At 50.1% G+C, this 22,150-nt stretch overlaps 1 protein-coding gene across 1 annotated transcript in view; it reads right to left on the bottom strand.

The window, feature by feature from the left end:
* Positions 1-1,113: 1,113 nt before the first annotated feature.
* The window catches only part of LOC147094288 (uncharacterized), a 71,527-nt gene continuing 50,490 nt past the window's right edge, over positions 1,114-22,150 (bottom strand). Inside the window, exon 3 of the mRNA XM_085974218.1 lies at positions 1,114-2,249. Within this exon, the coding sequence (XP_085830344.1) occupies positions 1,279-2,249 (971 nt within the window). The 3' untranslated portion in view covers positions 1,114-1,278. The remainder of the gene's footprint in view (positions 2,250-22,150) is intronic.

Below are 22,150 nucleotides of genomic sequence, written 5' to 3'. Positions count from 1 at the left end.
TGTGATCACCGTGAGCATCAATGGTGTCCACCAGCTCCCACATATTGCAGCAGCAACACATCACCTGATCTCCCATTCTATGTAATTAATTAAACTTATTAATATTATTTTTAAATACCCTCTGCCCCGATTCTAGATGATGAATATCGCACCTTAGAAACTATAAACCACAGAGTTTAAGCTTAAAAAGAGAGAAATACTTACCAACCAATCACTTACCCGCTTTCTGGTGACGTCACACTTGGATTACTTTTTACCTCTCTCCTTCCCTCTGACTTCGGAGACTGGAGATTGGTAGGCCTTACCTGGGTCTCTGAAGCCTTTTTAAGCTTCCCGCTCGCGCCTCCCGCCGACACCCACGGTCTGAGGCCTTACCTGGGTCTCTGAAGCCTTTTTAAGCTTCCCGCTCACACCCCACTCCCCGGTGGTCCAGAAGGGCCCCGGTGTACGCAGTGCTGGGCTCCTCCCCTTTAATCAGGGAGGGAGGTCAGCCATGACGCGGTGATATGTGCCAATGGGCGTGACGCTATTACACAAAGCGCCGTGAAATTCACTGGTAGCACCTCAAGAGGGAGGAGCGCACTTCCAGTAGCACCCCGCCTCCTGCCTGGGGCGCTACCACTGAAATTAATGTGCAGGGGCGCTAAATTTTTCAGAGGGCTAAAATTAGCCCCGGTGATGTTAGCGACCCAAAGCGGGCGCCACCGAATTTCCCCCAAGTGTCTAAATGGACTGGAGGAGCAGAGGGATCCAGGGATACAGTTACACAATCACTAAGAGTAGCGACACACATTAATAAGGCCATTAAAAAAAAAGCACTGGGGTACATTCCTAAAGGAGCCTTCTGTTCTGTGCCTAGGAGATCTGAACCATGGCAGAGCGCGGTTGGGACACGTTTCTCACACCCTCGAGATTAACCCGCATGGCAACTTTGCTGTCAGTGAAGAGAGACAAGAAAGACCAAAGTGCCGTTTGCCCCTCTCAGTGTGGCCCTGAAGGACTGTGTCCAGGCTGGAGTTCTGTTCCCGCCGTACGATCCTCCCCCAGATTGTCCTTTGAGCTCCAGCCAGGTGATGCTAAACACTCAGGTGGGAAAGAAGAAAATCTACAATAATGTGTTTAAAACAAAATTGATTTATTGGACATACATCCAAAATATTAAACTCCAGCCCAGATCCCGGAGTTATTAACATCAGCAGAAACAAACCCAACTGTCAGAATGAACATGGTTCAGTCCTGGATGTGATTAACAGCAGCAACAGAATCCACCCCCTGCAGTCACTTGTGAACTCGCTGGTGTGTCAGGAGGTTGGATGAACGAGTGAATCCCTTCCCACACACGGAGCAGGTGAACGGCCTCTCCCCAGTGTGAACTCGCTGGTGTACAATGAGGTCAGATGATTGCCTGAACCCAGTCCCACAGTGAGAGCACCTGAACGGTCTCTCCCCAGTGTGAACACGTTGATGGCATGTCAGTTCCCAGGAACTTTTAAAGCACTTCCCACAGTCCAAGCAGTTAAAAGGTCTGTCAGTGTGAACTCGCTGGTGTTTCTGAAGGTCAGATGACTGAGTGAATCCCTTCCCACACTCAGAGCAGGTGAACGGCCTCTCCCCAGTGTGAACTCTCTGGTGTCTCAGTAGGTGGGATGAATTAGTGAATCCCTTCCCACACTCAGAGCAGGTGAACGGCCTCTCACCGGTGTGAACTCGCTGGTGTGTCAGTAGGTGGATTGACTGAGTGAATCCCTTCCCACACTCGGAGCAGGTGAACGACCTCTCCCCGGTGTGAACACGCTGGTGTGTCTGAATTTCAGATGACTGAGTGAATCCCTTCCCACACTCAGAGCAGGTGAACGGCCTCTCCCCAGTGTGAACTCGCTCGTGCTTCAGCAGGTTGGATGACTGAGTGAATCCCTTCCCACACTCGGAGCAGGTGAACGGTCTCTCTCCAGTGTGAACTCGCTGGTGTCTCAGTAGGTGGGATAACTGAGTGAATCCCTTCCCACACTCCGAGCAGGTGAACGGCCTCTCCCCGGTGTGAACTCGCTGGTGTGTCAGTAGGTGGGTTGACTGAGTGAATCCCTTCCCACACTCTGAGCAGGTGAACGGCCTCTCCCCAGTGTGAGCACGCTGGTGATTCACCAGGTTGGATGAATTAGTGAATCCCTTCCCACACTCAGAGCATGTGAATGGCCTCTCCCCAATGTGAATGCGCTTGTGTCTCGATAGGCCAGAGGATTGGTTGAAGCCTCGTCCACACACAGAACACATGTATGGTTTCTCCCCGCTGTGAACGGTGCTTTTTGCTTCCATGTTCAGAGGCCGATGATATTCAGATCCGATGAGTCGAGTGACTGTCAGATCTTGAAGCGATGTTGGGTTTGAGCTTACCATCTGTAAATCCTCCCCTTCCAGTGCCCTGTAAAATTAATATAAAACAGGGAGCGTGAGAGACAACCCACAAGAAAACAAAGGCAGGTTGTGAAATTGAGCTCAATGAATCTGGTCAATTGTGGGGCCGGCACTAGAAAAAAGTGAGCATGAAAGCTGCCGGATTGACATAAAAACCCAACTGGTTCACTGATGTCCTTCAGGGAAGGGAATCCGCCACCTGGTCTGGGCCTACACAAGACTCTGGCCTCTATGGGAGGAGAGAGAGAGAGGTGGGAGTGGGAGGGGGCGAAGGAAAGGAACTTTATACATCTGCAACCCGACCAGAACTTTGATAGAACCTCCAAAACCCACAACCTCCACCACCTAGAAGGACAAGGGCAGCTGTTGTATGGGAGCACCATCACCTCCAAGTTCCCCTCCAAGTCACACACCATCCTGACTCAGATATATTCATCGTTGCTGGGTCATAATCCTGGAACTCCTCACCGAACAACATTGTGGGAATACCTTCACTACACGGACTGCAGTAGTTCAAGAAGGTGACTCACCAGCCCCTTCTCAACGGGAAACTGGGGATTGGCAATATTTGCTGCTCTTGCGAGCTACGCCCACATCCCAAGAATGAATTAAAAGAAATCTGTAGCTGTAAACTGGATTAAAAGCCTGTACAGAAATACTTGTTTCTAAAACAATATTCTTTTACATTGTGCGGACAGTGTCTGTGTAACAACCTAATCTCCCTCAAAATCCACCTCCCTTGACAGTCTCACATTGGAAATCGTTGGGTCCTCCTGGGCTCAGAAGTACTGGGGGATAAACCCAGCAGCTTCTCCTCCATCTCCACTCCAGCTCAAACTGATGCACCAGGAAACACCTGCACAGGCGGCCAGGGACCGACTTCCGCATCCAGCGCCCGCCCTGATACAAACCGGCTCTGGATTGGCGGCTCTGGTGTCGATCCAGTTGTGGTTTCTGCTGTCTGGGGGAGGCGCTGCACCCTGGGTTTCCTGGTGCCAGGGCCCTGGCCGCACGTCCACCGGGCCCGGCCGCTCTGATGCTGATTGAGTTTTTTGATGAGGTAACAGAGAGGGTTGATGAGGGCAATGCGGTTAACGTGGTGTACATGGATTTCCAAAAAGGCGTTCAACAAAGTGCCACATAATAGGCTTGCCAGCAAAGTTGAAGGCCATGGAATAAAAGGGACAGTGGCAGCATGGACAGGGAATTGGCAAAGTGACAGAAAACAGAGAGTAGTGGTGAACGGTTGTGTTTCGGACTGGAGGAAGGTACACAGTGGTGTTCCCCAGGGACCACTGCTTTTCTTGATATATATTAATGACTTTGACTTGGACAGAGGACATAGACAGGCTGGTGGAATGGGCAGACACGTGGCAGATGAAATTTAGCGCAGAAACGTGCGAAGTGATACATTTTGGTAGGAAGAACGAGGAGAGGCAATATAAACTAAAGGTTACAATCCTAAAAGGTGGCAGGGCAGATTGAGAAAGTGGATAAAAATGCATACAGGATCCTGTATAAATAGAGGCATAGAGTCCAAAAGCAAGGAGGTTATGATGAACCTTTATAAAACACTGGATCGGCCTCAACTGCACTTTATGAAGAATGTGAAGGCTTTTGAGAGGGTGCAGAAAAGATTTACAAGAATGGTTCCAGGGATAAGGGATGAGGGACTTCAGTTTGGTGGATAGACTGGAGAAGCTGGGGTGGTTCTCCTTAGAGCAGAGAAGGTAGAGAGGAGATTTGATAGAGGTGTTCAAAATCATGAGGTGTTCTGGACAGAGTAGATAGAAACTGTTCCCATTGGCGGAAGGCTCGAGAACCAGAGGACACAGATTTAAGGTGATTGGCAGAGGAACCAAAGGCGACATGAGGAAAAACTTTTTCATGCAGCGAGTGGTTAGGATCTGGAATGCACTGCCTGAAAGGGTGGTGGAGGCAGATTCAATCACCGCTTTCAAAAGGGAATTGGATAAGTACCTGAATGAAAAAGAATTGCAGGGTTACGGGGAAAGGGCGGGGAGTGGGACTAGCTGAAGTGGTCTTGCAGAGAGCCGGCACGGGCTCGACGGGCTGAATGGCCTCCTTCTGTGCTGTAACCATTTTATGATTCTATAAAATATTAGAAAGTTTGTTCCACAGAAGCACGAGGTTTATCTGCTTTTATTGATGAATTTAAAAAGTCTCAATTAAAACCTGAGCCAGTGTGTTGTGAGCCAAAGAGCCTTGTGTCCAATGCGGGGAATAAAGGCCCACAGCCTCCCCTGGCCCCGGGTCCTGAACAAGGGACTGGAGAAACTCGCTGCCCTGCGGATCAGACAATCAGCCGGCGCTAGTCCCGCCCCTCGGGCTCCCCGATTGGTTGGAGGACCCGCCGCCGGCTCGCTCCTCCAGCCCCGCCCCGCTCGCTCCCTATTGGTCGGAAGCTCCCGTCAATCAGGCCCTGGGGCCAGGTCACATTTCCCAGGAGATCACGTGCTCTGTCCAACTGACGCCGCTCGGTCCGGGGCCTCGCGGACTCTCGGGTTTTTCTATTTCTCTTTATTCTCTCCCGATCCACCCCTCCCCCCCACCCCGCGCGATTTTCCACCCAATTGGAGCGGAGAAAACTCACTTTGCGTCACCGATCGAGACTCTGGACCCGACACCAAGGCCTTTCCCCGGAATGGCCTGCGCCAACTCCGTCCAGCAGGATCCGAGTGCGCAGGCGCAGCTCCGAGTGGGGGAGGGGGGTTGGCCCCCTCTGGGCATGCGCGGTTGTTGCCCTTGGTGACCGGGAGGGGTCACTGTGCCGGACTCGGTCCGAACCGCCGCTCCCTGTGTGCATGCACGGACTATCGTCTGTCAATCAACCATCAGCCAGAAGAGGTCGCTGGTGAGACCAGTGAAGAAAGAAACACTTGCATTTCTATAGCGCCTTTCACCACCACCGGACGTCCCAAAGTGCTTTACAGCCAATGAAGTACTTTTGAAGTGTAGTCACTGGTGTAATGTAGGAAATGCGGCAGTCAAATAGTGCACAGCAAGCTCCCACAAACAGCAATGTGATAATGACCAGATAATCTATCTTTTTGTTAACTCTGTTTCTCTCTCTACGGATGTTGCCTGGCCTGCTGAGTGTTTCCAGCATTTCCTGTTGTTATTTCAGATTTCCAGCATCCACAGTATTTTGCTATTATCCTTTTGTTACATTGATTGAGGGATAAACATTGGCTAGGACACCGGGGATATTTCTCCTGCTCTTTCCCACATTACAACAGTGACTACACCTCAAAAGTACTTCATTGGCTGTAAAGCACTTCAAGACGTCTGCTGGTCATGAAAGCACTATATAAATGCAAGTCTTTCTTTCTCAAAATAGTGTCATGGGATCTTTTACATCCACCTGAGAGAGCAGACAGGGCCTCAGTTTAATGTCTCATCCGAAAGACGCCACCTCTGACAGTGCCTCAGTACTGCACTGGAGTGTCAGCCTGGATTTTTGTGCTCGAGTCTCTGGAGTGGGACTTGAACCCACAACCTTATGCCTCAGAGGCAAGAGTGCTACCATAGAGTCATAGATTTATACAGCACAGAAAGAGGCCCTTCGGCCCATCGTGTCCGCGCCGGCCATCAAGCCCTGTCTATTCTAATCCCATTTTCCATCACTTGGTCCGTAGCCTTGTATGCTATGGTGCTTCAAGTGCTCATCTAAATGCTTCTTGAATGTTGTGAGGGTTCCTGCCTCTACCACCCTTTCAGGCAGTGAGTTCCAGATTCCAACCACCCTCTGGGTGAAAAAGTTTTTCCTCAAATCCCCTCTAAACCTCCTGCCCCTTACCTTGAAACTATGCCCCCTTGTTATTGACCCCTCTACTAAGGGGAAAAGTTCCTTTCTATCTACCCTATGCCCCTCATAATTTTGTACACCTCAATCAGGTCCCCCCTCAGCCTTCTCTGCTCTAAGGAAAACAACCCCAGCCTGCCCAGTCTCTCTTCATAGCTGAAGCGCTCCAGCCCAGGTAACACCCTGGTGAATCTCCTCTGCACCCTCTCCAATGCAATCACATTCTTCCTATAGTGTGGCAACCAGAACTGCACACAGTATTCCAGCTGTGGCCTAACTAGCGTTTTGTACAGCTCCATCATAACCTCCCTGCTCTTGCCTTCATTAGCCGAGGCATAGAATATAAGTATCCCATATGCCTTCTTAACCACCCTATCTAGCTGTCCTGCTGCCCTAAGGGATCTATGTACATGCACACCAAGGTCCCTCTGATCCTCTGTCCTTCCTAGGGTTCTACCATTCATTGTGTATTCCCTTGTTAGTCCTCCCAAAATGCATCACCTCACACTTTTCAGGGTTAAATTCCATTTGCCACTGTGCTGCCCATCTAACCAACCCGTCTATATTTTCCTGTAGCCTGAGGCTTCCCTCCTCGCTATTTACCACTCCACCAATTTTCGTGTCATCTGCGAACTTACTGATCAAACCTCCTACATTCATATCTAAATCATTAATGTACACTACAAACAGCAAAGGACCCAGCACCGATCCCTGCGGTAACCCACTGGACACAGGCTTCCAGTCACAAAACAACCTTTGACCATCACCCTCTGCCTCCTGCCACTAAGCCAATTTTGGATCCAATGTGCCAAATTGCCCTGGATCCCATGGGCTCTTACCTTCTTGACCAGTCTCCCATGTGGGACTTTGTCAAAAGCCTTACTGAAGTCCATGTAGACTACATCAACTGGACTGCCCTCATCCACACACCTCGTCACCCCCATTGAAAAATTCAATCAAATTGGTTGGACATGATCTCCCCCTGACAAAGCCATGCTGACTATCCTTGATTAATCCTTGCCTCTCCAAGTGGAGACTAATTCTGTCCCTCAGAATTTTTTCCAATAATTTCCCTACCACTGATGTTCGGCTCACTGGCCTGTAATTCCCTGGTTTATCCCTACTACTACCCTTCTTGAATAATGGTACTACGTTAGCTGTTCTCCAGTCCTCTGGCACCTCCCCTGTGGTCAGAGAGGTTCTGAAAATTTGTGTCAGAGCCCCTGCAATCTCCTCCCTTGCCTCACACAGCAGCCTGGGATACATCTCGTCTGGGCCTGGGGGTTTATCCACTTTTAAGCCCGCTAAAACCACTAGTACCTCCTCCCTCTCAATACTAATTTGTTCGAGTATATCACAATCCCCCTGCCTGATTTCTATGCCTGCATCGTCCTTCTCCATAGTGAACACAGATGCAAAATATTAATTTAAAACCTCACCTACATCTTCTGGCTCTACACACAGATTGCCACCTTGGTCCCTAATGGGCTCTACTCTTTCCCTGGTTATCCTCTTGCCCTTAATATACTAATAAAACACCTTGGGATTTTCCTTTATTTTGCCTACCAGTGTTTTTTCATGACCCCTCTTCGTTCTAATTTCTTTTTTAAGTACCCCCCTGCACCTTCTGTACTCCTCTAGGGCTTCCACTGTTTTTAGTCCTTTGTATCTGCCAAAAGCCTCCCTTTTTTTCCTAAACCATTCTTGTATGTCCCTTGATGACATCCAGGGTTGCCTGGGCTTGTTGGTCCCACCCTTGACCTTTACGGGAACATGTTGGCGTTGTACTCTCTCTATTTCCTTTCTGAAAGACTCCCACTGCTCTGATGTGGATTTTCCTACAAGTAGCTGATCCCAGTCCACTTTGGCCAGATCCTGCCTTATCATATTAAAATCGGCCTTCCCCCAATTTAGACCCTTTATTTCCGGTCCATCTTTGTCCTTTGCCATAACTACTTTAAATCTCACCAAATTATGGTCACTGTCACCAAAATGCTCTCCTACTAACCCTTCTACCACTTCCCCTGCTACATTCCCTCGAATTAGGTCCAGTACCGCCCCCTCTCTTGTAGGACTTTCTACATGTTGGCTGAAAAAGCTCTCCTGGATGCACTTTAAGAATTCTGCACCCTCTAAGCCTTTCACACTCTGACTATACCAGTTAATATTGGGGAGGTTGAAATCCCCAACAATTATTACCCTATTATTTCTACACTTCTGAGATTTGCCTACATATCTGTTCCTCTATCTCCCCCTTACTGTTTGGGGGCCGATAGTACACTCCCAGCAAAGTGCTTGCCCCCTTTTTGTTTTTAAGTTCTACCCATATGGCCTCATCAGAGGAACCTGCTAAGGTATCATCCCTCCTTACAGCAGAAATTGACTCCTTGATTAATATTACTAACCTGATTATTGGTCAACTCTTGGAGCATTCACATTTAATAAATCTCCGGGAGAAGGAGTCGCTTCACTTGCACTGGTTCCTGGGGCGTGATCACCTTCCCCAGGAGCAGGGCCTTGACCCTGACTTTGTTCACTTGCACTGGTTCCTGGGGCCTGATCACCTTCCCCAGGAGCAGGGCCTTGATTCTGGGGGTGTTTTATTGCACCACTTGGTGTACTTGAGAAGAGCCCCATCAGGGCGAGTGCGGGAGAGTCAGGGGGTGAGTGCGGGAGGGTCAGGGGGTGAGTGCGGGAGGGTCAGGGGGCGAGTGCGGGAGGGTCAGGGGGCGAGTGCGGGAGGGTCAGGGGGCGAGTGCGGGAGGGTCAGGGGGCGAGTGCGGGAGGGTCAGGGGGCGAGTGCGGGAGCGTCCATCTCCAGGACCAGTGTGTATCTGAGTCAATTGGACTCTCTCTGACCTTTCTCCCCAGTCCATCTCCAGGCCCAGTGTGTATCTGAGTCAATGGGACTCTCTCTGACCTTTCTCCCCAGTCCATCTCCAGGACCAGTGTGTATCTGAGTCAATGGGACTCTCTCTGACCTTTCTCCCCGGTCTATCTCCAGGACCAGTGTGTATCTGAGTCAATGGGACTCTCTCTGACCTTTCTCCCCAGTCCATCTCCAGGACCAGTGTGTATCTGAGTCAATGGGACTCTCTCTAACCTTTCTCACCCGTCCATCTCCTGGACCAGTGTGTATCTGAGTCAATGGGACTCTCTCTGACCTTTCTCCCCAGTCCATCTCCAGGACCAGTGTGTGTCTGAGTCAATGGGACTCTCTCTGACCTTTCTCCCCAGTCCATCTCCAGGACCAGTGTAAATCACAGCGTCAGCGGGAATCTCGAGCGGCAGAGCGGGGCTATAAAAGGCCCCAGAGACCAGGTAAGGCCTCACAGCGTCGGCGGGAATCTCGAGCGGCAGAGCGGGGCTATAAAAGGCCCCAGAGACCAAGTGAGGCCTCACAGCATCGGAGGGAATCTCGAGCGGCAGAGCGGGGCTATAAAAGGCCCCAGAGACCAGGTAAGGCCTCTCAGTGTTGGCGGGAATCTCGAGCAGCAGCGGAGCTATAAAAGGTTCCAGATACCAGGTAAGGCCTCAGTGTCGGCGGGAATCTCGAGCGGCAGAGCGGGGCTATAAAAGGCCCCAGAGACCAGGTAAGGCCTCAGTGTCGGCAGGAATCTCGAGCGGCAGAGCGGGGCTATAAAAGGCCCCAGAGACCAGGTAAGGCCTCAGAGCGTTGGCGGGAAACTCGAGCGGCAGAGCGGGGTATAAAAGGCCCCAGAGACCAGGTAAGGTCTCAGAGCGTTGGCGGGAAACTCGAGCGGCAGAGCGGGGTATAAAAGGCCCCAGAGACCAGGTAAGGCCTCACAGCATCGGCGGGAAACTCGAGCGGCAGAGCGGGGCTATAAAAGGCCCCAGAGACCAGGTAAGGCCTCAGTGTCGGCAGGAATCTCGAGCGGCAGAGCGGGGCTATAAAAGGCCCCAGAGACCAGGTAAGGCCTCACAGCGTCGGCGGGAATCTCGAGCGGCAGAGCGGGACTATAAAAGGCCCCAGAGACCAGGTAAGGCCTCACAGTGTCGGCGGGAATCTCGAGCGGCAGAGCGGGGCTATAAAAGGCCCCAGAGACCAGGTAAGGCCTCACAGCGTCGGCGGGAATCTCGAGCGGCAGAGCGGGGCTATAAAAGGCCCCAGAGACCAGGTAAGGCCTCACAGTGTCGGCGGGAATCTCGAGCGGCAGAGCGGGGCTATAAAAGTCCCCAGAGACCAGGTAAGGCATCACAGCGTCGGCGGGAATCTCGAGCGGCAGAGCGGGGCTATAAAAGGCCCCAGAGTCCCAGGTAAGGTCTCACAGTGTCGGCGGGAATCTCGAGCGGCAGAGCGGGGCTATAAAAGGCCCCAGAGACCAGGTAAGGCCTCACAGCGTCGGTGGGAATCTCGAGCGGCAGAGCGGGGCTATAAAAGTCCCAGAGACCAGGTAAGGCCTCACAGCGTCGGCGGGAATCTCGAGCGGCAGAGCGGGGCTATAAAAGGCCCCAGAGACCAGGTAAGGCCTCACACCGTCGGTGGGAATCTCGAGCGGCAGAGCGGGGCTATAAAAGTCCCAGAGACCAGGTAAGGCCTCACAGTGTCGGCGGGAATCTCGAGCGGCAGAGCGGGGCTATAAAAGGCCCCAGAGACCAGGTAAGGTTTACCAGTCTCCGAACTCGGAACTCGGAGGGAAGGAGAGAGGTAAAAAGTAATCCAAGTGTGACATCACCAGAAAGCAGGTAAGTGATTGGTTGGTGAGTATTTCTCCCTTTTTAAGCTTAAATCTCTTTGGTTTATAGTATCTAAGGTGTGATATTCACCATCTACAATCGGGGCAGAGTGTATTTAAGAATAATATTAATAAATGTAATTAATTACATAGAATGGGAGATCAGGTGATGTGTTGCTGCTGCAATATGTGGGAGCTGGTGGACACCATTGATGCTCACAGTGATCACATTTGCAGTAAGTGTTGGCTGCTCGAGGAATTCCAGCTCCGTGTTGAAGAGCTGGAGTCCGAGCTTCAAACACTGAGACACATCAGGGAGGGGGAGAGTTACCTGGACTCTGTGTATCACGAGGTATTCACACCAATTAGATTAATTAATTCAGATGCAGTCCGTGGCCAGGGTCAGGATGGTGTGACTAGAAGTGAGGCAGGTACGGGGATCCAGGAGGTAGTGTTGGAGGAGCCGCAGCCCTTGCTCTTGTCCAACAGGTTCGAGGCTCTTACTCCCTGTGAGGATGGGAACAGGGACTGCGGGGAGGATGAGCAACCTGGCCACAGCACCGCGGAGCGGGGGGCCATTCAAGTGGGGGGAGTTAAAAGAAATGATGTAGTGGTAGGGGATAGTATTGTTAGGGGGATAGATAGAGTTCTTTGCAGCCGAGAGCGAGAGTCCCGAAGGCTGTGTTGCCTGCCCGGTGCCAGGGTTAAGGACATCTCCTCTGGGCTAGAGAGAAACTTGGAGTGGGAGGGGGAGGATCCAGTTGTCGTGGTCCATGTTGGTACCAACGACATAGATAGGACAAGGAAGGAGGTTCTGCTGAGGGAGTTTGAGCAGCTAGGGGCCAAATTAAAAAGCAGAGCCACAAGGGTAATAATCTCTGGATTACTGCCTGAGCCACGTGCAAATTTGGCTAGGGTAAATAAAATCAAGAGAGTTAAATGCGTGGCTCAAAGACTGGTGTGGGAGAAATGGGTTTTGCTTCCTGAGACACTGGCATCAGTACTGGGACAGGAGAGAGCTGTTCCGTTGGGACGGACTTCACTTGGCCAGTGCTGGGACTAGAATCCTGGTGAATCGAATAACTAGGGCTGTAGAGAGGGCTTTAAACTAATTAGTGGGGGGGGAGGTTTAAAGAGAGCGAAAAATAAAAATGACAGCGGAGAAGGCAATAGAGCAAGGTAGCAGTGGGGGAATTAAAAACCAGAGCGTGTCAGGAAGGGACAGAATGTATAATGAAAAGGTAAAGTAGTAAAAGGGGTAAAAGCAGGAATAAATTGTCAGAAAACATATTTGAAAGTTCTTTATCTGAATGCATGCAGCATTCGTAACAAAATTGATGAGTTGACGGTGCAAATAACTACACATGGGTATGATCTGGTGGCCATTACGGAAACATGGCTGCAAGATAATCATGACTGGGAACTAAACATACAAGGGTATTTGACAATTAGGAAGGACAGACAGGAAGGAAAGGGAGGTGGGGTTGCTATGTTAATCAAGGATGGAATCGCTGCAATAGTCAGAAATGATATTGGGTCAAAGGATCAGGATAGTGAAACAGTTTGGGTGGAGATAAGGAATAATAAGAGGAAAAAGTCACTAGTGGGCGTAGTCTATAGGCCTCCTAACAGTTGCAACTCTGTTGGTCGGAGTATAAATCAGGAAATAGTTGGGGCTTGTAATAAGGGAACAGCTATAATCATGGGGGATTTTAACTTTCATATTGACTGGACTAATCAAATTGGGCATGGCAGCATTGAGGAAGAGTTCATAGAGTGTATTAGGGACGGGTTCCTTGAGCAGTATGTAACTGAACCAACCAGGGGGCAGGCAATCTTAGATCGGGTCCTATGTAATGAGACAGGATTAATAAAAAATGTCCTAGTAAAGGATCCCCTTGGACTGAGTGACCATAATATGGTTGATTTCCAAATTCAGTTTGAGGGTGAGAGAGTTGGAACTCAAACCAGCGTGCTAAGCTTAAATAAAGGAGACTATGAAGGTATGAGAGTAGAATTGACTAAAGTGGACTGGGAAAACAGATTAAAGTGTAAGACGGTACAAGAGCAGTGGTCTACATTCAAGGAGACATTTCACATCTTTCAAGATAAATATATTCCACTGAGGAAAAAGGGGAGTAAAAGAAAAGACAGCCATCCGTGGCTTAGTAAAGTAATAAAGGATAGTATCCGACTGAAAACAAGGGCATATAAAGTAGCCAAATCTAGTGGGAGGATAGAAGATTGGGAAGCATTTAAAAGCCAGCAAACAATATCTAAAAGATTAATTAAGAAAGGGAAGATAGATTATGAAAGTAAACTAGCAAAAAATATAAAAACAGATAGCAAGAGTTTCTACAGCTATATAAAAAGAAAAAGGGTTGCTAAAGTGAACGTTGGTCCCTTAGAGGATGGGACCGGGAAACTAGTGGTGGGGAACATGGAGATGGCAAAGACGCTAAACAAATATTTTATATCAGTCTTTACAGTAGAGGACACTAAAAATATCCCAACACTGGACAAACAGGGGGCAATGGGGGGGCAGGAGCTAAACACGATTAAAATCACTAAGGAGATGGTACTCAGTAAAATAATGGGAGTTAAGGCGGATAAATCCCCCGGACCTGATGGCCTACATCCTAGGGTCTTGAGAGAAGTGGCGGTAGGGATTGTGGATGCATTGGTGATCATTTTCCAGAACTCCCTGGACTCAGGAAAGGTCCCGGCAGATTGGAAAACTGCTAATGTAACACCCTTATTCAAGAAGGGAAGTAGACAAAAAGCTGGAAACTATAGACCAGTTAGCCTAACATCTGTGGTTGGCAAAATGTTGGAGTCCATTATTAAGGAAACAGTAACAGAGCATTTGGATAAACATAATTTAATAGGACAGAGTCAGCATGGTTTTACGAAGGGGAAGTCATGTTTGACAAATTTGCTCGAATTCTTTGAGGATGTAACATACAGGGTGGATAAAGGGGAACCAGTGGATGTAGTGTATTTGGACTTCTAAAAGGCATTTGACAAGGTTCCACACAAAAGATTAATGATCAAGATAAGAAATCACGGGATTGGGGGTAATATACTGGCATGGGTGGAAGATTGGCTATCTAACAGAAAACAAAGAGTTGGGATAAATGGTTCGTTCTCGGGCTGGCAATCAGTAACTAGTGGTGTTCTGCAGGGGTCAGTGCTGGGACCCCAACTCTTTACAATCTATATTAACGATTTGGAGGAAGGGACCGAGTGCAACATATCCAAGTTTGCCGACAATACAAAGATGGGAGGGAAAGCAGTGAGTGAGGCGGACATAAAAAACCTGCAAAAGGACATAGACAGGTTAAGTGAGTGGGCAGATGCAATATAATGTTGGAAAGTGTGAGGTTATGCACTTTGGCAGAAAAAATCAAAGAGCAAGTTATTATCTAAATGGAGAGAAACTGCAAAGTACTACAGTACAAAGGGATCTGGCGGTCCTGGTGCATGAAACACAAAAAGTTAGTATGCAGGTGCAGCAGGTGATCAGGAAGGCCAATGGAATCTTGGCTTTTATTGCAAGGGGGATGGAGTATAAAAACAGGGAAGTCTTGCTGCAGTTATACAGGGTATTGGTGAGGCCACACCTGGAATACTGCGTGCAGTTTTGGTTTCCATATTTAAGAAAAGATATACTTGCTCTTGAGGCGGTTCAGAGAAGGTTCACTCGGTTGATTCCGGAGATGAGGGGGTTGACTTATGAGGAAAGGTTGAGTAGATTGGGACTCTACTCATTGGAGTTCAGAAGAATGAGAGGCGAACTTATCGAAACATATAAGATTGTGAGGGGGCTTGATCGGGTGGATGCAGTGAGGATGTTTCCACTGATGGGTGAGACTAGAACTAGGGGGCATAATCTTAGAATAAGGGGCTGCCCTTTCAAAACTTAGATGAGGAGAAACTTCTTCACTCAGAGGGTAGTAAATCTATGGAATTTGCTACCTCAGACAGCTGTGGAAGCTGCAACATTAAATAAATTTAAAACGGAGATAGACATTTTCCTAGCAGATAAGGGAATTAGAGGTTACGGGGAGAGGGCAGGGAAGTGGACGTGAGTCTAAGTTCAGATCAGCCATGATCCTATTGAATGGCGAAGCAGGCCCGAGGGGCTGTATGGCCTACTCCTGCTTCTTATGTTCTTAATAGGACTCTCTCTGACCTTTCTCGCCAGTCCATCTCCAGGACCAGTGTGTATCTGAGTCAATGGGACTCTCTCTGACCTTTCTCCCCAGTCCATCACCAGGACCAGTGTGTATCTGAGTCAATGGGACTCTCTCTGACCTTTCTCCCCAGTCCATCACCAGGACCAGTGTGTATCTGAGTCAATTGGACTTTCTCTGACCTTTCTCCCCAGTCCATCTCCAGGACCAGTGTGTACCTGAGTCAATGGGACTTTCTCTGACCTTTCTCCCCAGTCCATCTCCAGGACCAGTGTGTACCTGAGTCAATGGGTCTCTCTGACCTTTCTCCCCAGTCCATCTCCAGGACCAGTGTGTATCTGAGTCAATGAGACTCTCTCTGACCTTTCTCCCCAGTCCATCTCCAGGACCAGTGTGTATCTGAGTCAATGGGACTTTCTCTTACCTTGCTCCCCAGTCGATCTCTGGAAGCTCTTTGAATCGGAAGGGTTCTCTCCGGTTGGTGCTCACAATCCTGTGCTGGTTAACCGGCTGTTGTTCCTCAGTCGACAATCCCTGTTTACTTCGAGGTGAGCACCTTCGTCAATCACACCATCATTCACCGGGAAATCTAATTGTGGCAAAGCAGAAAATAAGAACAATATTGAAAGCGTGAAATAATGTAATGTAGACTTTTAATCTGCTTACTAATAATCCAATGTGAAGGCGGAGTATTTGTTTGAATTTGTGCCTTTGCTCAGATCCCCAGTTGCGGGGCTGTGTGTTTAGTTTGGAGATTTTGCTCAGATCCCCAGTTGCGGGGCTGTGTGTTTAGTTTGGAGATTTTGCTCACAGTAAATTTCCGGCCTCCTGAGACTCCCCCATTCTCACTGCTCTGGGCGGAAATGCGCCATTTTCTGTGCGGAGTTACTGCCCGGAGCGGTGACCCTCCCGCGCTGTGATCTAAACTCGGGGCTGAGTAGCCGCTGTCGGGCCGAGTTCCCTCAGTCACAGAACGGGCTCTGTAACCCGGGCAACCAGCCTGTGTCTGACCCTCACACACCGATCAAACCGCGCCGCCCGGCCCAGCACACAGCAGGGGAGCGGCACTGTGCCTGCCCGGAGTGCAGGGGAGCGGCATTGCGCCTGCGCCGGAGTGCAGGGGAGCGGCACTGCGCCAGCGCCGGAGGGCAGGGGAGCGGGACTGCGCCTGCGCCGGAGTGCAGTGGAGCGGCACTACGCCTGCGCCGGAGGGCAGGGGAGCGGCACTGCGCCTGTGCCGGAGGGCAGGGGAGCGGCACTGCGCCTGTGCCGGAGGGCAGGGGAGCGGCACTGCGCCTTCGCCGGAGGGCAGGGGAGCAGCACTGCGCCTGCGCCGGACGGCAGGGGAGCGGCACTGCGCCTGCGCGCGAGGGGGAGCAAGGGAGCGGCACTGCGCCTGCGGGCAGGGCAGCGGCACTGCACCTGCGCGGGAGAGAGCAAGGGAGCGGCACTGCGCCTGCGCGGGGGGAGTAAGGGAGCGGTACTGCGCCTGCGCCGGAGGGCAGGGGAGCGGCACTGCGCCTGCGCGGGAGGGAGGGGGAGAGAGGAAAGGGAGCGGTACTGCGCCTGCGCGGTAGAGCTATGTCGCACGAACGCATCACTGTCGCTCCCAGTGGTGGGAGGACTACATCGGAACATATACAGGCCCAGGTTAACGGCAGCCATCTTTGTAAAGGAGGGAGGAAAGTTTCAGTGCGACGTCACCATATGCCTGAGACAAAGAGCCTTGTGTCCAATGCGGGGAATAAAGGCCCACAGCCGCCCCGGGCCCTGAACAAGGGACTGGAGAAACTCGCTGCCCTGCGGATCAGACAATCAGCCGGCGCTAGTCCCGCCCCTCGGGCTCCCCGATTGGTTGCAGGACCCGCCGCCGGCTCGCACCTCCAGCCCCGCCCACTGGGTGCCGCAAGCCCCGCCCCTCAGTCTGCGGCCGGACCTGCTGTGATTTCCAGCCAAAAAAAATGTTTCTTGTCTTTTTTTGTTTTTCATACAGACCCCAGCATCTGCAATATTTGACCCCTTGTGACCCCACCTCATTGTTCTTTGATGTAATGTTTCCCTGACTGACCTGTTTGGACACCATTCACACCTTTGACTGCTGTGATTATCTCTCTGCCGAGGTGTGATAAATGGCAGTTGGAAAGGTTACCTGTAAACATCTGACATGATTCTCTGACTATATAAGCTGTGTCTTTATGCATTTCTCCACTTCACCTGAAGAAGGAGCAGCGCTCCGAAAGCTTGTGATTTCAAATAAAGCTGTTGGACTATAACCTGGTGTTGTGTGACTTCTTACAATTACCCTTGGTGACCGGGCGGGGTCGCTGTGCCGGACTCGGCCCAAACCGCCGCTCCGTGTGCGCATGCGCGGGCTCTCGGCTGTCAATCCACCAACCGCCAGAAGAGGTCGCTGGTGAGACCAGTGAAGGAAGAAAGACTTGCATTTATATAGCGCCTTTCACCACCACCGGACGTCCCAAAGTGCTTTGCAGCTAATGAAGTACTTTTGCAGTGTAGTCACTGTTGTAATGTAGGAAATGCGGCAGTCAGTTAGCGCACAGCAAGATCCCACAAACAGCAATGTGATAATGACCAGATAATCTATCATTTTTTATGTCGATTGAGGGATAAACATTGACTCGGACACTGGGGATAATTCCCCTGCTCTTTCCCACATTACAACAGTGACTACTTCATTGTAGTACTTCATTGGCTGTAAAGCACTTTAGGATATCTGGTGGCACTATATAAATGCAAGTCTTTCTTTCCTGAAATAATGCCATGGGATCTTTTACATCCACCTGAGAGAGCAAACAGGGCCTCAATTTAACATCTCATCCGAAAGACGGCACCTCCGACAGTGCCGCACTCCCTCAGCACTGCACTGGAGTGTCAGCCTGGATTTTTGTGCTCAAGTCTCTGGAGTGGGACTATGAACCCACAACTTTCTGACTCCGAGGCGAGAGTGCTGCCCACTGAGCCACTGGCTGACACTAAAGAGCAAGCAGTTCTGACGAATGGTCATCGACCTGAAACGTTAACTCTGTTTCTCTCTCCACAGATGCTGCCTGACCTGCTGAGTATTTCCAGCATTTTCTGTTTTTATTAAAGAAACGAGGGAGTGATTGCTGACGGGAAGAATGTTGGGTCGTCCTGCATATGCGCACCTCCCTGGCGGCTGAGGGGAAACACCGACTCGCCCCCACCTGAGCCGCTCACGCGTACCAGATGTTGCGGCTCCGCATGCACGCCCGATGTTCCAACCGCGGGGTTTTGTGTGCTGAGCATGCGTGTTGCGGACCGATCGGGACGGGCGATTGTGGAGCAGGAGGGAGAGCGCGGGGCCATGAGCACATGCGTGGGACTCAGTCAACAGAGCGCTTTCTGGAACGCGGGGGCTTGTGGGTATTACAGCCGCCATTACTGCTGATCCTTTCAACCAACCTGTGCAGCAGCTGGGGCCTGAAAATCAGCTTCACTGCCCCTAGGTTCGGAAAGGGGAAAATTAAACAACAGTTTGCCTCTGATCCTTTTCTGATCTCAATTTACAGGGTTATAGAAGTGGAGCAGTTACAGGCGGGAAGCTCATAACCAAACATCACGTCAAGATCTGACAGAGTCGCTGGATTCATCAGGACCTGAATATCATCGGCCTTTGCACATGGAAGGAGAGAGCAGGGATCACAACGCAGACAAACCGCACACGTGTTCAGTGTGTGGACGCGGATTCAGCCGATGGCCTGACCTGGTGAGACACATGCACCGTCACACTGGGGAGAAACCGGGTAAAGGTGGGGATGGCGGGAAGGGCTTCAGTTCCCCGTCTGCATTGAAAGTTCAACGGCGCAGTCACACCAGGGACAGTCTGTTCACCTGCTCCGTGTGTGGAAAGGGATTTGTTTGTTCATCGCACCTGCAAACACACCAGGGAGTTCACACTGGGGAGAGACCATTTCAGTGTCCTGACTGTGGGAAGAGCTTTAAAAGCGCTCAGTATCTGAAGGGACACCAGCTTGTTCACACTGATAAGAGACCATTTCAATGTTCTGACTGTGGGAAGAGCTTTAAAAGCCCCCAGGAGCTGAAGAAACACTGTTTCCTACACACTGGGGAGAGGCCGTGCACCTGCTCCATGTGTGGGAAGGGATTCGCTTGGTCATCCAACCTGCTGGAACATCAGCGAGTTCACACTGGGGAGAGGCCGTTCACCTGCTCTGTGTGTGGGAAGGGATTCACTCAGTCATCCAACCTGCTGGTACATGAGTGAGTTCACACTGACGAGAGGCCCTTTAAATGTTCTGACTGTGGGAAGAGCTTTAAAAGCTCCGGGGAGCTGAAGGGACACCAACACCTGCACACTGGGGAGAGGCCGTTCAGCTGCTCCGTGTGTGGGAAGGGATTCACTCGGTCATCCCACCTGCTGGTACATCAGCGAGTTCACACTAGGGAGAGACCATTCACCTGCTCCGTGTGTGGGAAGGGATTCACTCAGTCATCCAACCTGCTGGTACATGAGCGAGTTCACACTGACGAGAGGCCCTTTAAATGTTCTGACTGTAGGAAGAGTTTTAAAAGCTCCGGGGAGCTGAAGGGACACCAGCGAGTTCACACTGACGAGAGGCCCTTTAAATGTTCTGACTGTGGGAAGAGTTTTAAAAGCTCCCAGGTGCTCAAGAAACACAAACACCGACACATTGGGAGAGGCCGTTCAGCTGCGCTGTGTGTGGGAAGGGATTCGCTGATTCATCCTACCTGCTGGTACATCAGCGAGGTCACACTGGGGAGACGCCGTTCACCTGCTCTGTGTGTGGGAAGGGATTCACTCATTTATCCAACCTGCTGACACATCAGTGAGTTCACACTGACGAGAGGCCCTTTAAATGTTCTGACTGTGGGAAGAGCTTTAAAAGCTCCAGGGAGCTGAGGGTACACCAGCGAGTTCACACTGGGGAGAGACCGTTCAGCTGCTCCGTGTGTGGGAAGGGATTCACTCGGTCATCCCACCTGCTGACACACCAGCGACTTCACACTGATCATAGAATCTAACAGCACAGAAGGAGGTGATTCGGCCCATCGTGTTTGTTGGAGGAAAATTTAAAATGGCACCGTAGTGCCTGCTGAAATACTTGACATTTATTGACATTTTGCAGACAATGGCATAACAGACAGCTGACTTGATCTGCTTGCACCAACTTGTGATATCACTTGTACAGACGTAAGACAGGAACGGCTAGTCAACTGTTGGGGTAAAACTGTAAGAGCGAAAAATGATGTTTTGGAAGAACAAGGGAGGTAAAGGGTGTTTAAGGGCGGGGTTACGCAACTGGCAGGACATAGGTATCACTGTATCACTTTATCTGTGAAAGGGTTGTGTACTGTTCAGCTATTCACGTTTATAAACAGGACATGTAGAACCGTAGGGATAGGATGTGAGAATAGGGTTGCGAAATACCAACATGTCACATGAAAGAAGCCAGCTAACAGTAATATAATTAAATTGTTTGTGAAAGAAGCTAGCTAATGGTATAATAATATAATTAACTTGTTTTTGACAGAATGTGATTAAGGGTTGCTAAGGTATCGGATTGGCCAAAGTTGAAGGATGCTAAAGTACCAGATTGGCCAAGGAATTAATGTAATAACTGCTGATCTGGTACCTTTCCTGTTTTTAAACTGTATAAAAGAAGCTCGGCTACTATTGTAAAACCAAGAAGCTGGCAGCTGAGACCGCGGGGTCCACTGTTCTTCTTCTCCCAGAGCGCTCTGTACATGAAACTGTGCATTTTTACTTCTCTCAAACTATTTGGTTGTGTGAGTTTATTCACATAAGTCTAAGTTGGGTAATGCGTCGACCTCGTATATCACTTGGCCCGCTCAGGCTCCAATTAGACCCTAACAAATTGGCGTAGTCGGCAGGATCAGCTCGGAGGGCGCCGGAGCACCCAGAGGTGATCTCGGGCGAGTAGTCAAATTTTTGACCGTCCATCAATTAGCGACGCTAGACGGGTGACACCGGAGCACCGACTGATCAAAAGAACAAAAAGGGGTTTGACGAGAGGTGAGAATTCACAGTTAACCAAAGGTTTGTGGTATTCTTTGTTTGTTTGTATCTCGTAGGGCATTTATAAGGATCATAAGGTAAAACTCGTAGACGTCGCTTACTACCTTCGGGGTTGGACTGGCAGAAGGTCCCGGGGAACCACCGATACATAGGTTGCACGTACGCTCGCTTCTCTTCATGAGGAGGACGTACCTCTGACAACACAGGGTAAGGAGAGGATTTACAAGATGACAGTTAAGGGTCAAACATGGGGACCTTCGGGCTCCCTTAGTAATCAGTATATGGCTGATAGGAGAACCCTGATTTAAAAAATGCGGAGAGATGGATGGGATACGAGTCAGACATTGGGAGCACAAAGGGAATGGTGGGAAAAGGAGAAACAGGACAAGACTAAAAAGGCAGGAATACTCTTGGTCCACCAATTGGTTGGCTTACAAGAAGCCGTTGAAAAATGTAAGATTGGAATAAAAGAAAGAGATAGTAAGTTAGAAGCCAAAGACGTCAAAATTAGGGAACTAGAGAAGAAACTCGAGTATTTAGAATCAAGTAAAAATACGTATGGAATGATGCCAGTATTGGGAGATATGGGAGAACCCGTCCCACCCTATGAAGAAAAAACAGCCGCCACGGCCCCAAGTACGGGGGAAGAGGCAGGAATTGAAACATTTGCCATGGCCCCTGTGGCACGGGGAGGCACGATAGCCGCCCCCTCTGCAAAATGGACACCATTCACACCCGGTGATAGACAACAGATAATGCAATTTTGGGGATCATTAAAACCCCGTAGCAATAATACAGAGTTCTGGAAAAACTTAGAACGAACATGGCAAAGTCACCAATTACATACTAGAGATGTACATCAATTAGTGAGAGCAGCCTGTCCCGTGGACAGATGGAGACTTATGGGGCAGGGAGCCGCACCACCTACCCAATTTAGGGATGACCATTGGGCACTCCA

Source organism: Somniosus microcephalus, unplaced genomic scaffold (genome assembly GCF_052327205.1).
Source record: "Somniosus microcephalus isolate GS21.2 unplaced genomic scaffold, FLI_Smic_1.0 unresolved_chr1, whole genome shotgun sequence".
NCBI classification, from domain to species: domain Eukaryota; kingdom Metazoa; phylum Chordata; class Chondrichthyes; order Squaliformes; family Somniosidae; genus Somniosus; species Somniosus microcephalus.
Note: the sequence above shows the minus strand (reverse complement) of the source record. Positions and strands in the feature narration are given on the sequence as shown.